Raw genomic sequence first — 12,415 nt, forward strand, 5'->3', positions numbered from 1 at the left:
TTATTCAGTGAGATGTTGTTTGGTGGTTGATCAAATCATCTCCGCTACGGTGGTACTCGTGGTTACAGGTTCGATGCTCATGAATGGGGTATATGGATTACTTTCTTTTTTTTTTGTTCTACTACGAGGAGCTCCCACCGCCTTCGGCGAGGTAATCTCCCGTGGGAGTTTGAATGGATACCTCGATGGGCAGCATCCTTCCAGTTGAGATTTTTTCCATTCCCAATGGTTGAGGAGCAAGAGACCCTTAACCACTCATGCCAACCTCAATTGGTAATAATATGGATTACTCTCTCTTTTTATTATTCACAGGGAGCCTAGGAGGGAGTATAAGTACCATATTAACAACTTAATTAACGAGTGAAATAAGGAGTATGTGAAGTACGTAACAGGCTAGCAATGTAGGTTATGTAATTCAATAATTCTTGTTCCATAAAGAACATCCAACGTAACAAGCAATGTTTTGACATAGTAGAAAAGATTATACTTTTCAATTAAAAAGATTGGGGATTCAAGCCCTACTTATAGCACTTTAAGGGAGGGATCCCTTTATCATTCTCACTCTTAAAGTGTCTAGTCTGCTAACCCAGATCGAGTTGACCCATGCGGAATTCCGGTCCAGTAGGGACTTTATCTTGCTTTAAAAAAGAAAAAGAAAAAGAAAAAAAAGGACCATACAACGTTTTCTGACCTTGTAAAATACGAAGTACATAGTATACACTTATTATTTATTAACGTGTTAAATTTATTTAAATGAAAAAAAAAACCATTTCAAACAAAAAAATATAGAATCCTTTCATTTATGTAAGCAACTGTATAAGTACTTTGTATGACATTTGTTTGCAAAATTACAATATCAAATATCACGCTCACATCACATGCATAAACACCAGTATATATGCTTAAGTGAGCAATAAAAAAAGAGGAATGTTGATGGTATTTGATTCGGGTGTTTTAAGTTAACCTTCGTAGAGTTGACCTAGAAGTAAAAGTGGAAAACTTTGAGTATGAATGTGGCCTTCAAAACTTTAACCAATTAAGTCAAATAATGCTTATTTCTCTTATAAATAATTCATAATTTTTTAGTTGCAACGTTTAATTTACTTTTACACTATTTATATATTTTTCTTTGACCAGCTTTGATGATTATATATAAATTATATAGTCACGTGAGATATTATTAGATTCATTTCGATTTATATTTTCTCAATGTCAATTTTATAAGCTTTACTTATATGCGTTAGAGATATTAATGGTAAAAAATATACATTGAAAAGCGTGAAATTTAATTGTTACAACTAAATACGGAGTAGAATGGAGGGAAGTACTCCGTAGAAATTAAGAGAATACTCCCTCCGAATCTAAATGTTTTTCCCATTTCCTTTTTAAGTGTCACAAAATGATATTCTCATTTGTTTTCTTTTCTTTTTAACCTTGTAATCTTATTGGTTTATTAATATAAAACCATGCAAGCTCATTGGTTAGTTTTAAATATTGATTGATTGATGAGTTGGCATTTTGATTCCTTAAATTCTATTGACTCTACAAATAAAAACATTAAAAGTTGATTTGTTTTCTTGTAAAAAAAACAGCAAAGACAACAACTCCCCAAAAAATACAACAATAATAAAATAGCAAATGGGAAAAACTCTCAATGTTGCTTGGTTTTCTTTCTCCTTAATTACCGCGTAAAATAGCAAATGGGAAAAACTCTCAATGTTGCTTGGTTTTCTTTCTCCTTAATTACCGCGTAAAATAGCAAATGGGAAAAACATTAGATTCGGATGGATTATATGTTATCGTATCATATCGTGTGACTTTAATGTAAAATTAGGAGCATCAAATGAAAAATAGTACTAATTGAGTGAAGAAAATCAAACATCGATAATTCAAACCTTAATTCTTAGGAGTTAGGACTATGGAGATAACACTAGTTTTGCATGACCTAACGTATTTAAACTTTGAAGAGGATTCTACCTAACTCTTAACAAACTCTAACTTAAACTAGTCTAACATGGGTTTTTTTTTTTCAAGAAGGAAAAGTACATAATGTTAAGATCTGATCCATGAAACACACGTGTGAGAGTCTCACATTGATAAAAGAGAAGAGAGTTAAACACTTTAATAAGGCCAAGGGGCTACTCCCCTTATTGCCATATGATTTTAAGGTGGAACTCCTTCGGACTTGTTAAGTGGGCTCTCTCTCTTGATGACGGGTGCGGCCCAGAGAGGGAGTGATACACTCTGACCTATGAAACATCACATGTGACCCATATTGAAAAAGGATCAATATATGGGTCGTAATGTTATGACCAAAAAAGTAAAAAAAAAACCCAAAAAAAACCAATTGGTACGTCCAAAATAAATTGTGGCATGCTACTAGGGTTGGAGAGAGTATGCCATTGAGGAAATTAGTTGTGTATTACTCCCTCCGTCCCTTAATAATCGCACCGCCTTTTCTTTTCGGGTCCTCCCTTACATTTCTCACTAACTATATTAAAAAATACACCGTACCGATCAAATCGGTGCGAGTATTAGGGGATGGAGAGAGTACATAGTATGAATTGCAACACATTTCACTGTAGAGTAATAACACATGTCTACATAAGTTCCTAAATTTTCAACGTACATTTATCGACATTAATCTGTCATATTTTTTATATGTTTAAACTATGAAGTTAATAACATTGTGTAGCGTTTTTAAAATTTAGTTAGGGTGTTAGGAGATTCGCTAAGACGTCAACACATTGTTGTCCCATTAAAAAAAAAAATCATATCCTCTTTATATGAAAATCAACGTAAAAAGAAATAAAGCACAAGATACACAAAACACGCTTATGATGTAAACACAATCACATGAGATTCATTAAGTGAATGGTAAAGAATGTACATAAAAAAGCATGAAAAGTCATTTCATGCAAACAAAAAAGAAATGAGGTAGCAACATTCTAGACACACACAAGGCAACTTCAAAGCAGTGCCGGGGCTATAACTACGCCTTATCAATGGGCCCTGTGCAATTTTTTAAAATGGGGCCCTCAATTCAAACTTTAATCAAAAAATCAATTTTTATAAAACAAAAAAACTTCCCTTAAAAAATTTGTCGAAATGATAAACATAAGAAAAAAACAAACATTAATGAATCACTTAAAAAGAAATCAGATTGGATTTTTAGAGCAATCAAGTTTGTATTTTTATTTGTAAAAATTGAAGAACTTTTTTTGTACATATAGGGAAATTAGGGTGAGAAATAACGGTTTAATAATCAATTTATTGTAACATTGAAGATTAATCCGTTGAAAACGAGATTTGATAACGATTTGAAGGAGAAATTAAATTGGAGATGAAAGGTATATATTCAAAGTTGGATGAGATTATGAGAATAGAGAAGAAGGGATGAATGTTTATTTTCCAGTAATCGACTAATTGGGAATCCCAACTGTTTGCATAGTAATCTCCGCGGAATTAAAAAAAGAAAAAAGAAAAAAAAAATACTCAGTCAAAGGAAGGACACCTGTCAATGTCCGAAAATCATGCAAAAATGCAGTTTTATTGCCAAAGGGGATTCGAACCCCATACCTTTTATACATTATCATGTTACCTTAACCAATGCTCCATATTAGTTTTTATGTATATTTAGGAAACTGTTTACCCTATATTTAAAATTAAAATATGAGGGCCCTGTTCCGTCGCTCACCCCGCGCCGCCCTAGAACCGGCCCTGCTTCAAAGATGTCCCGATAAATATAAGCTTGATTTGATATTGTTAACCATAATTTATCCAGACTTTTTCAGACACATCCACCTACAAGGCTACAATAACTAAAATATTAGTCGTATACAACAATGAAGGTAACACTACTATGTAGCACCGTCGAATTTCAGCATACTCGCTCAACACATCAAAGCATATTTATCGCGTTAAAAGATGTCCTCTCTTTATCTTTCATATCAACGTAAAAGAAAGCACAAGATATAGGCCTTGTTTGGCAAATGGCTTTTTGCTGGCTTTTTGGTTGGCTTTTGGCTGTTGGCTTTTTAATCTGGTCAAACAGCCAAAAAATGTGTTTGGTAACTGGCTTTTTAGCTTGCTGAAAAGCTAGCTTTTCCGCCAAAAATGAAAAGCTAGTAGCACTAGCTTTTTGGAGTTGGCTTTTGGCTTTTCACTATCTAAATTACTTTTTTGTCCTTGTTTTTTACTAATTAACTAATAATTAATAATTAGGGATTAGTGATTAGTGATTAGTGATTAGTAGACCTGTCAAAAATCGACCCGACCCGAAAACCGACCCGAACCCGACCCGAAAATACTGGGTCCTGAACAAGATTTTGTGACCCATAACCCGATTTTATCCGAACCCGAGCAACCCGAAAAGTAATGGGTCAAAACCCGACCGAACCCGTTTTGGACCCGACCGATTGAAAATCATTGTATTTATACTAAAAAATGAGATTATGAGAAAATTTAAGCATAATAAGCACGTTGTTTTTACTATTGTTGTGTGTAATATGATTTTATTTATACTTATACGTCATTTTATAGTTGAATTTGACTAAATATAAACTTGTGTAGGAAAATTTGTTAATTTCTGCTAATACTTTGTATATTTATCACCTAAATTAATGAAAATATAATGCGCGTTTTAAAATCTCTCAACCCGTTGGGTCGACCCGAACCCGAAAGTTCTGGGTCTTGAACAAGCATTTGTAAACCCGAACCCGAAAATGACCGACCCGATTCAACCCGAACCCGAAAATAATTTTTTACAACCCGACCGACCCGTTTGACAGGTCTAGTGATTAGTGAATAGTGATTAGTGATTAGTGATTAGTAATTAATAATTAATAATTAATAATTAATAATTAATAATTAATAATTAATAATTAATAATTAATAATTAATAATTAATAATTAATAATTAATAATTAATAATTAATAATTAATAATTAATAATTAATAATTAATAATTAATAATTAATAATTAATAATTAATAATTAATAATTAATAATTAATAATTAATAATTAATAATTAATAATTAATAATTAATAATTAATAATTAATAATTAATAATTAATAATTAATAATTAATAATTAATAATTAATAATTAATAATTAATAATTAATAATTAATAATTAATAATTAATAATTAATAATTAATAATTAATAATTAATAATTAATAATTAATAATTAATAATTAATAATTAATAATTAATAATTAATAATTAATAATTAATAATTAATAATTAATAATTAATAATTAATAATTAATAATTAATAATTAATAATTAATAATTAATAATTAATAATTAATTAATAATTAATAATTAATAATAATAAGTAATAATTAATAATTAATAATTAATAATAATAATAATTAATAATTAATAATTAATAATTAATAATTAATAATTAATAATTAAGAATTAATAATTAATAAATAATAATTAGTAATAATAATTAATAATTAATAATTAATAATTAGTAATTAATAATTAATAGTTAATAATTAATAGTTAATAGTTAATAGTTAATAGTTAATAGTTAATAGTTAGTAGTTAGTAGTTAATAATTAATAATTAATAATTAATAATTAATAATTAATAATTAATAATTAATAATAATAATTATAATTAATAATTAATAATTAATAATTAATAATAATAATAATAATAATAATAATAATTAATAATTAATAATTAATAATTAATAATTAATAATAATAATTAATAATTAATAATTAATAATTAATAATTAATAATAATAATTAATAATTATAATTAATAATTAATATAATAATTAATAATTAATAATTAATAATAATAATAATTAATAATTAATAATTAATAATTACGGAGTATTAATTAATGACTAATAACTAAGAGTGAATAACTAATTAATAATTAATCATTAATTATTAATGATTAATTAATAAATTATTAATTATTAATTATTATTAATTTAATTATTATTAATTTAATTATTATTAATTATTAATTATTAATCATTGATTATTACTCCGCAATTATTAATTAAAATAATAATTTATTAATACTATTGAAAAAATTAATTTATTTTTAATGTATATTTATTTATTTGTAATTACGTTTTACTCCGTACACAATACACAGTATGTATTGAAAAATGAATAAAAGACATTAAATGTCCTTAAATGTCATTTTACATAGCTACAGCCAACAGCCAACAACTGATTTTACCAAACACATTTGTAACCAATCCATAGTCAAACAGCCAACAAAAGCAGCCAACTTGAACAGCCGGTCAAACCAGCCAAGTAAAACAGCCGACAGCCAACAGCCAACAGCCAATTGCCAAACAGGGCCATAATATATTTTCTCTGTTCTCATTTACATAACGCAATTGATATTATTCACACAAGCTCTTTTGACTTCCTTCTGTGATTTATACATAAGAAAAAACATAGTCGTGTGGGATTTTATTAGATTCGTCTCAATAAATATTTTTTAAATAACAACTTTTTATAATTTTTTCTTATCCACAATGGATGATATTAGTGGTTAAAATCGTGCATTGAAAAACGTGCCTAAATAATTGTGTCATTTAAAAAAGAACAGTGGAATATACTCTTTGATGATGTAAATTAGTCACATGGCCTCATTAATTGAATGATAAAAAATGTGCATTGGAGAATGTGAAAAGACATTAAAAAAAAGATAGTAACATTCTACACTCATATGCATTGGAAAACGTGAAAAGACATCCAAAGTAAACAAAAAAAAAGAAAAAAGATAGTAACATTCTAGACTCATATAAGGGGCAGTTTCGGAAAGGACCCACAAAATATAAGCTTGATTTGACATTATTACCCATAAATGATTCAAATTTTTCAAGGCTAATCTACCTAGAATGACTAAAATACCCTATAAAACACCATTTTCATCATTTTGATCGTTCCTTCCCCCTCTAATATTTGGTTTTGGCCATATTTGGGTTGAAATCTTGAAGAACAGTGTACCTTGACAGTTGATATCCTTCCTCTGCTTCATTACTCTTTTGGTGCTCTGCTTTCTCTCTCTTCTTCTGACCCACGTTCTTCTGCATTTTCTCTATTTTTTGTCACAAAATTGCAGTTTTACCATCACCATTTTCGCAGTTCAGGTATGAAACTCATCGCGTTTTTTCATTTTTCTCTCACAGTGTTGTAATTCTAACGCTAACTATCACCACATTAGTTTGTTTTTTCGTTTTTTTGTTGTGGGTTTTTGGAAAGTTTTGTGAAATAATGGTAAAACGCAGAATTTCTGGTTGTGGGATCGTTTTTATCTTTTCATTTTCTGGGTTTAAAGTTTTTCCCCCGATTTTAACAAACCTACGGCGAAATTTTGGGTTGAATGATAAAATTTTGCTTAAACCCTTAAAGTTCCTGTGTTGGGGTTTAAGAAGTTGAACTATAAATCGTATTTTTTCACGAATTTCTGAAACGCCGACGAGCTTTTCGATTTTTGTTGGTTTTTTTTTCGAAATGTATGTGAAAAAATGGTGGGATTTTAGTGTTTTTTGTTTTTTTTTTTTGGTTTTTGGGGGCTGTGCTTCATAATCTGAATATTATATTACCACCAATTTTATTTTTTATATGCTTGGATTTGAATGTAGCATTTTGTGTGACTTTGCATATTCATATTTTGCTGATATGAATCATATGATGTTTTTTCTCTTTACAAATGTGGCTTTGATTGTTGTTTAGTTGAAAAAATTGATTGTTTTCGTGTACATATTGCTAAAATTTGGTAAAAGGGTTGGGATTTCTGTTGTGTCTTGTGGGTTTGGATTTTTGGGTTGAATTCCCACAGTAGATTTTGGCGTTTTTTTTTTCTTTTTTCTTTTTTACATATTTGTGGGGTTGTTTGTATTTGATTGTAGCATTTTGTGACTTTGCATCTTCACATTCTGCTGATTTTGCTGGATATGATTGTTTTTTAGTTGAAAAAAGGATTGTTTTGATGTTCATGTTGCTTTAATTTCTTAACATTTGGGCTTACAGCCTTACAGGTGATATGGACCCTCAAAGTATCCGGCCAGACAAAGGGAAACAGATCATGATAATAGTGAGTTTGTTTAAAATCTGATTAATGATTCAAAATGATGTTAATTGAAACCTGAACAGAGAAACAAAAATATGATTAGCACTAGTACGTACGAAATGTACGAGATCCATAGTTGATCATTTGTTCTATTTTCGATATGTTGTCGGCAGGAGGATCAAGATAGTAGCTGGCCAGACAAAGGGAAACAGATCATGATTACAGTGAGTTCATTATTTATAATCTGAACAGAGAAAAAAGGATATGATTAGCACGAGTTAGTATGAATGCACGATATCCATGGTTGATGTTTTGTTCTATTTTCAATTTGTTGTCTGCAGAAGGATTCAGAAGTTCATTCTCCAGTAAGTTATGAGGAGGACTGGGACACTGATGATGAGCTAGAAATGCAGTTTTTTCAGGCTTTTGATGATCAAGTGAGTAGTAATTTTGAACCTTAAATGATACTTTGTTGCATTTTAGGCTTGACTTGATGTGTTAAGTTAGCATTAAACATATTACAATAAGCAAGACGATATAGGTCTTAACAATAACGAGGGGTTAGGAAAAGCCTAGTTCATTTGACTTCAAATGCATGGCTTCTAGCGTTCTTTGCTAAATAATTTGGGCTAGTCTTAGGAGATAAAGTGAGTCTACTTTTATCCCCATTGATTTTTTGGCTTGAATCCGCACAGAAAGACTGCAAAAGCAGATAAAGTGAGTCTAACTGCGAAGGCAGATTTTTCATCGACCCTCCCAAACAAGAGGGAGGTGAATGATTGTAACCTTGACTTGATGTGTTAGGGCAAAAGCAATAGAAGAAACTCCAATGAAGTTTGTTCTCATGCCATATCATTGTTTTATAAACCTTGATGGTAATGAACCTTTTACCAACGATAGATAAACCTATACAAAGGTTCATATGTAGAACCATTACATTCATCTCATTTGAAACAAAATATATTAAAAAATTTGAAAATTAATATGTTATGCATATATGGCAAAGACAAACCACTTACTCTTTAGTAACCTTTGGTTTTGTAACTTTTCCTAACAATAGTGAGGTTTGTCTACAAACCTCTAAAATACAATACAAACCTCTTGACAAACCTCTTATTGATATTGCCTTCATTTTAATGCTAATATGTTGTTTCAACACTCTCTTATACTTCTATGACCATGGGTTCGTATTTCATTTACTTGTGAGTGGCTAGTATACATAATAAGTTAATAACTCAAAGTGAGTAAGAAGCATTTTAGCACAAACTGGTTCTGTCATTCTTGGCATATTAGCAATATACATTGCAGATTACAATTCTAATTGATTTTGTTTGGAAAAATGTTACTAACTAATGTATTTATTTTCCTACAATACAAAGGGCGTGGCTTATGAGCATGATTCTCCTGTTGACTGCTTTGATCATGCTTCATCAACTGGTTCTTCCAGTTACAACCCCAACAAAGTCGACCACTTTATGTCAATGGGTTTTTCGGAGAAGATGGTGGTTCAAGCCATAAAAGAAAACGGTGAGGACAATGATGAAGCAATACTCAACAGTCTTCTAACATACTCGGTAAGTTTTTCTTTTTTAAGTTTTTGGTAAGAAAGAAAGCTTATTATTACCCAGCCAACCAGAATTACACCTAAAAGGAAAGAAAGTTGAGGACAAACACCACTTAACTAACCTTGAGAAGCTAAGAAACACCACAAATTACAAAGGAAACAAAAGCAAAACAACACAGGTCTTCACAAGGACTGGAACAAAAATACATCAGTCTGCCTAACTTTCTTCTGCATAAGTGCTTGAATACGCTGCTTCACATTACATTTGATGTCTTGTACTATCTTCTACACAGTAGATATTTTCCATTCCATACGGCGTTATTTCTCTTCATTCATACTCTGTAAACTGTTGCCATAACAGCAACCACAACCATCTGTTTTCTGAACTTTGAGCAATGGAGCCTCCTGTATGCCCAACCCAAAAGTTTTGGAAGTTCAACAGTCACAACCTGAATACCCAGCTACTCTTTAATTATCTTGATGCATTTCTAACTGTATGGTACTCTAAGAAAAGGAGTTTATGAATTTCAACCTGCTGATCACAAATGAGGCATTGATCAGAGTCACACACGGCAAATTTCTGCAACTTCTGCCTTGTCTGTAGTCTCTCATGCATGGCTAACCAGGTTATGAACATATGCTAAGGGAAATTTAAGTGATTCCAGACCAGCTTACACCAGTAAAATAACTACTTGATCAAGATAATAGGATGCTTGGTCATATAATATCCATTGACCTGGTTATAAAATTCTTAAATGCAGGTTCTTGAAAACTCTCCTGGAGAAGATATCAGTTCTTCTTCCAAGTCAAAGTCACCCGTTGATATAAATGAGGACTTTTTAGATGGATTTTCGGACAGTGATAGTGATTGTGGAGATGCAGAGGTATGTCATTGTACAGTTGTCTGGATTGTTTGCCTTTTGATTTAAAGATGGAAGTCAAGTAATTGGTTCTATCTTGTAGGGAAGTGGAAGAAATTCTGATGACCCCAAAGAAAAAACCATAGCATTAATGGTTGATATGGGTTACAACCTCGAGGATGTTCTAATTTCTTTACAGAGATGTGGTTAGTAGACTAAACTATTAAACTTGTTTTTGCCTACTTGATTAACATGTGCATGGTTTCTGTCTCTAATTAGAGTTATATAATTAACATTCAGGTCATGATGCGTCTGTTGAAGAGTTAGCTGATTACATATCTGCTGCTGAAGTGGCGAAAGTTGCTGATGCAACAGAATTCCCAGACCGTATTCGGACTGTTCAGAGGTTTCAGGCAGAGAAGAAGAGAAAAATTCCTCAGCTGAGTAGTCAAAAGCCGAAAAAGAGACCAGAAAAGCCGTTGGTGCGAAAATTCTCAAAACAGATGGTTGGGTTTGGGCTTCCAGGGTGCCCTCCTGTTGTATCTCATAGGTATCTACCCGATGAAGCTGTAGGTCCTCCGTATTTTTATTATGAGAACGTGGCTCTTACTCCTGTCGGGGTTTGGGAACACATCTCCCGTTTCCTGTACGACATACAGCCAGAATTTGTGGATTCCATCCACTTTTCAGCAGCTGCAAGGAAAAGAGGCTACATTCACAACCTCCCTATCATGAACCGGAAGCCTTTACTTCCCATTCCACCAAAGACGATTCATGAAGCAATACCTGATACAGCAACCTGGTGGCCTTCATGGGATACAAGAACAAAGCTAAATTGCCTTTTAACTTGCATTGGAAGTGCCCAGTTGACTGAAAGAATTAGAAATAAGGTTAAGTCTGGTCATCCTTCTGATGATGACATTAAGTTTGTTATCGAGCAATGCAAGAAGTGGAACCTAGTGTGGGTTGGGAAAAATAGGGTTGCCGTCCTTGAACCAGAAGATATGGAGATGCTACTTGGGTTCCCTAAATGTTACACAAGAGGTGTTAGCCGTACTGATAGATACAAAGCCTTGGGCAACTCCTTTCAGGTCAGCATATTATTTATCAACTCTTCAATGTTATCAGTAATCTTCATTTTGGCCTATATTGAATTAAGTTTAGCTCTCGTCTTTAACAATTCCACGGTATTAACTATTAAGATGCTGCATCAGACCTGTTCTTTACTTCTGTGGTATTCAGAGTGCATTCTCATTTTTCTAACTCTTTGAAACGTTATCAGAAATCATACATTACACACAAACTGCTCTGCTAACTGTAGGTGAACTTAAGAGTATGATTAAATGAAGATATCATACTTCCTAGAGAAATTCTGTATCATCTTCCTTGTAAATCTGCTCAACTACATATTACCCTGTATTACTATATTAATGTTTCAAGTTCATGTTTCAGATCGACACTGTTGCCTACCATCTTTCAGTCCTGAAGCCAATGTATCCAAACGGCATGAATGTTCTTTCTCTCTTCTCTGGAATTGGTGGAGCAGAAATTGCCCTTCACAAACTAGGGATCCCCTTGAACAATGTTGTGTCAGTAGAGATTTCCTCTGTGAACCGAAAAATAGTCAATCAATGGTGGGAAGAAACAGAGCAAAAGGGCAGGCTGATCCACGTTGCTGATGTTCGAAAGATCAATAACTCAACAATAGATGGGTGGATCGACGAGCTCAATGGATTTGATCTGGTGATTGGTGGAAGCCCTTGCAATAACTTGGCTGGTGGCAACAGGAGGACCAGGGATGGACTCGAGGGAGAACATTCCTGTCTCTTCTACGAGTACTATCGAATCCTAGACTATGTCAGGACGGCCATGAAAAGGAGAGCAGCAGCATCGTGCAGGTTCGATTGAAATGGTGCTCATTAACAAA

General features: G+C 31.9%; 1 protein-coding gene across 2 annotated transcripts; it reads left to right on the top strand.

Annotated features, from left to right (window-relative positions):
- Window positions 1–6,883: 6,883 nt before the first annotated feature.
- On the top strand, window positions 6,884–12,396 carry LOC110782860 (DNA (cytosine-5)-methyltransferase DRM2). 2 transcript variants are annotated; one of them, XM_056827196.1, is made up of 9 exons: window positions 6,884–7,141; window positions 8,025–8,088; window positions 8,238–8,288; window positions 8,406–8,501; window positions 9,444–9,638; window positions 10,390–10,512; window positions 10,592–10,694; window positions 10,789–11,579; window positions 11,941–12,396. In XM_056827196.1, exons 2-9 carry the CDS (start codon window positions 8,038–8,040, stop codon window positions 12,394–12,396), a joined length of 1,866 nt encoding a protein of 621 aa, XP_056683174.1. In that variant the 5' UTR covers window positions 6,884–7,141; window positions 8,025–8,037. The 2 variants fall into 2 exon arrangements, with proteins under 2 accessions (XP_056683174.1, XP_056683178.1); XM_056827200.1 differs by having other exon boundaries at window positions 8,033–8,088.
- The last annotated feature ends 19 nt before the right edge of the window (window positions 12,397–12,415 follow it).

This window comes from Spinacia oleracea, chromosome 1 (genome assembly GCF_020520425.1).
Source record: "Spinacia oleracea cultivar Varoflay chromosome 1, BTI_SOV_V1, whole genome shotgun sequence".
Taxonomy (NCBI): domain Eukaryota; kingdom Viridiplantae; phylum Streptophyta; class Magnoliopsida; order Caryophyllales; family Amaranthaceae; genus Spinacia; species Spinacia oleracea.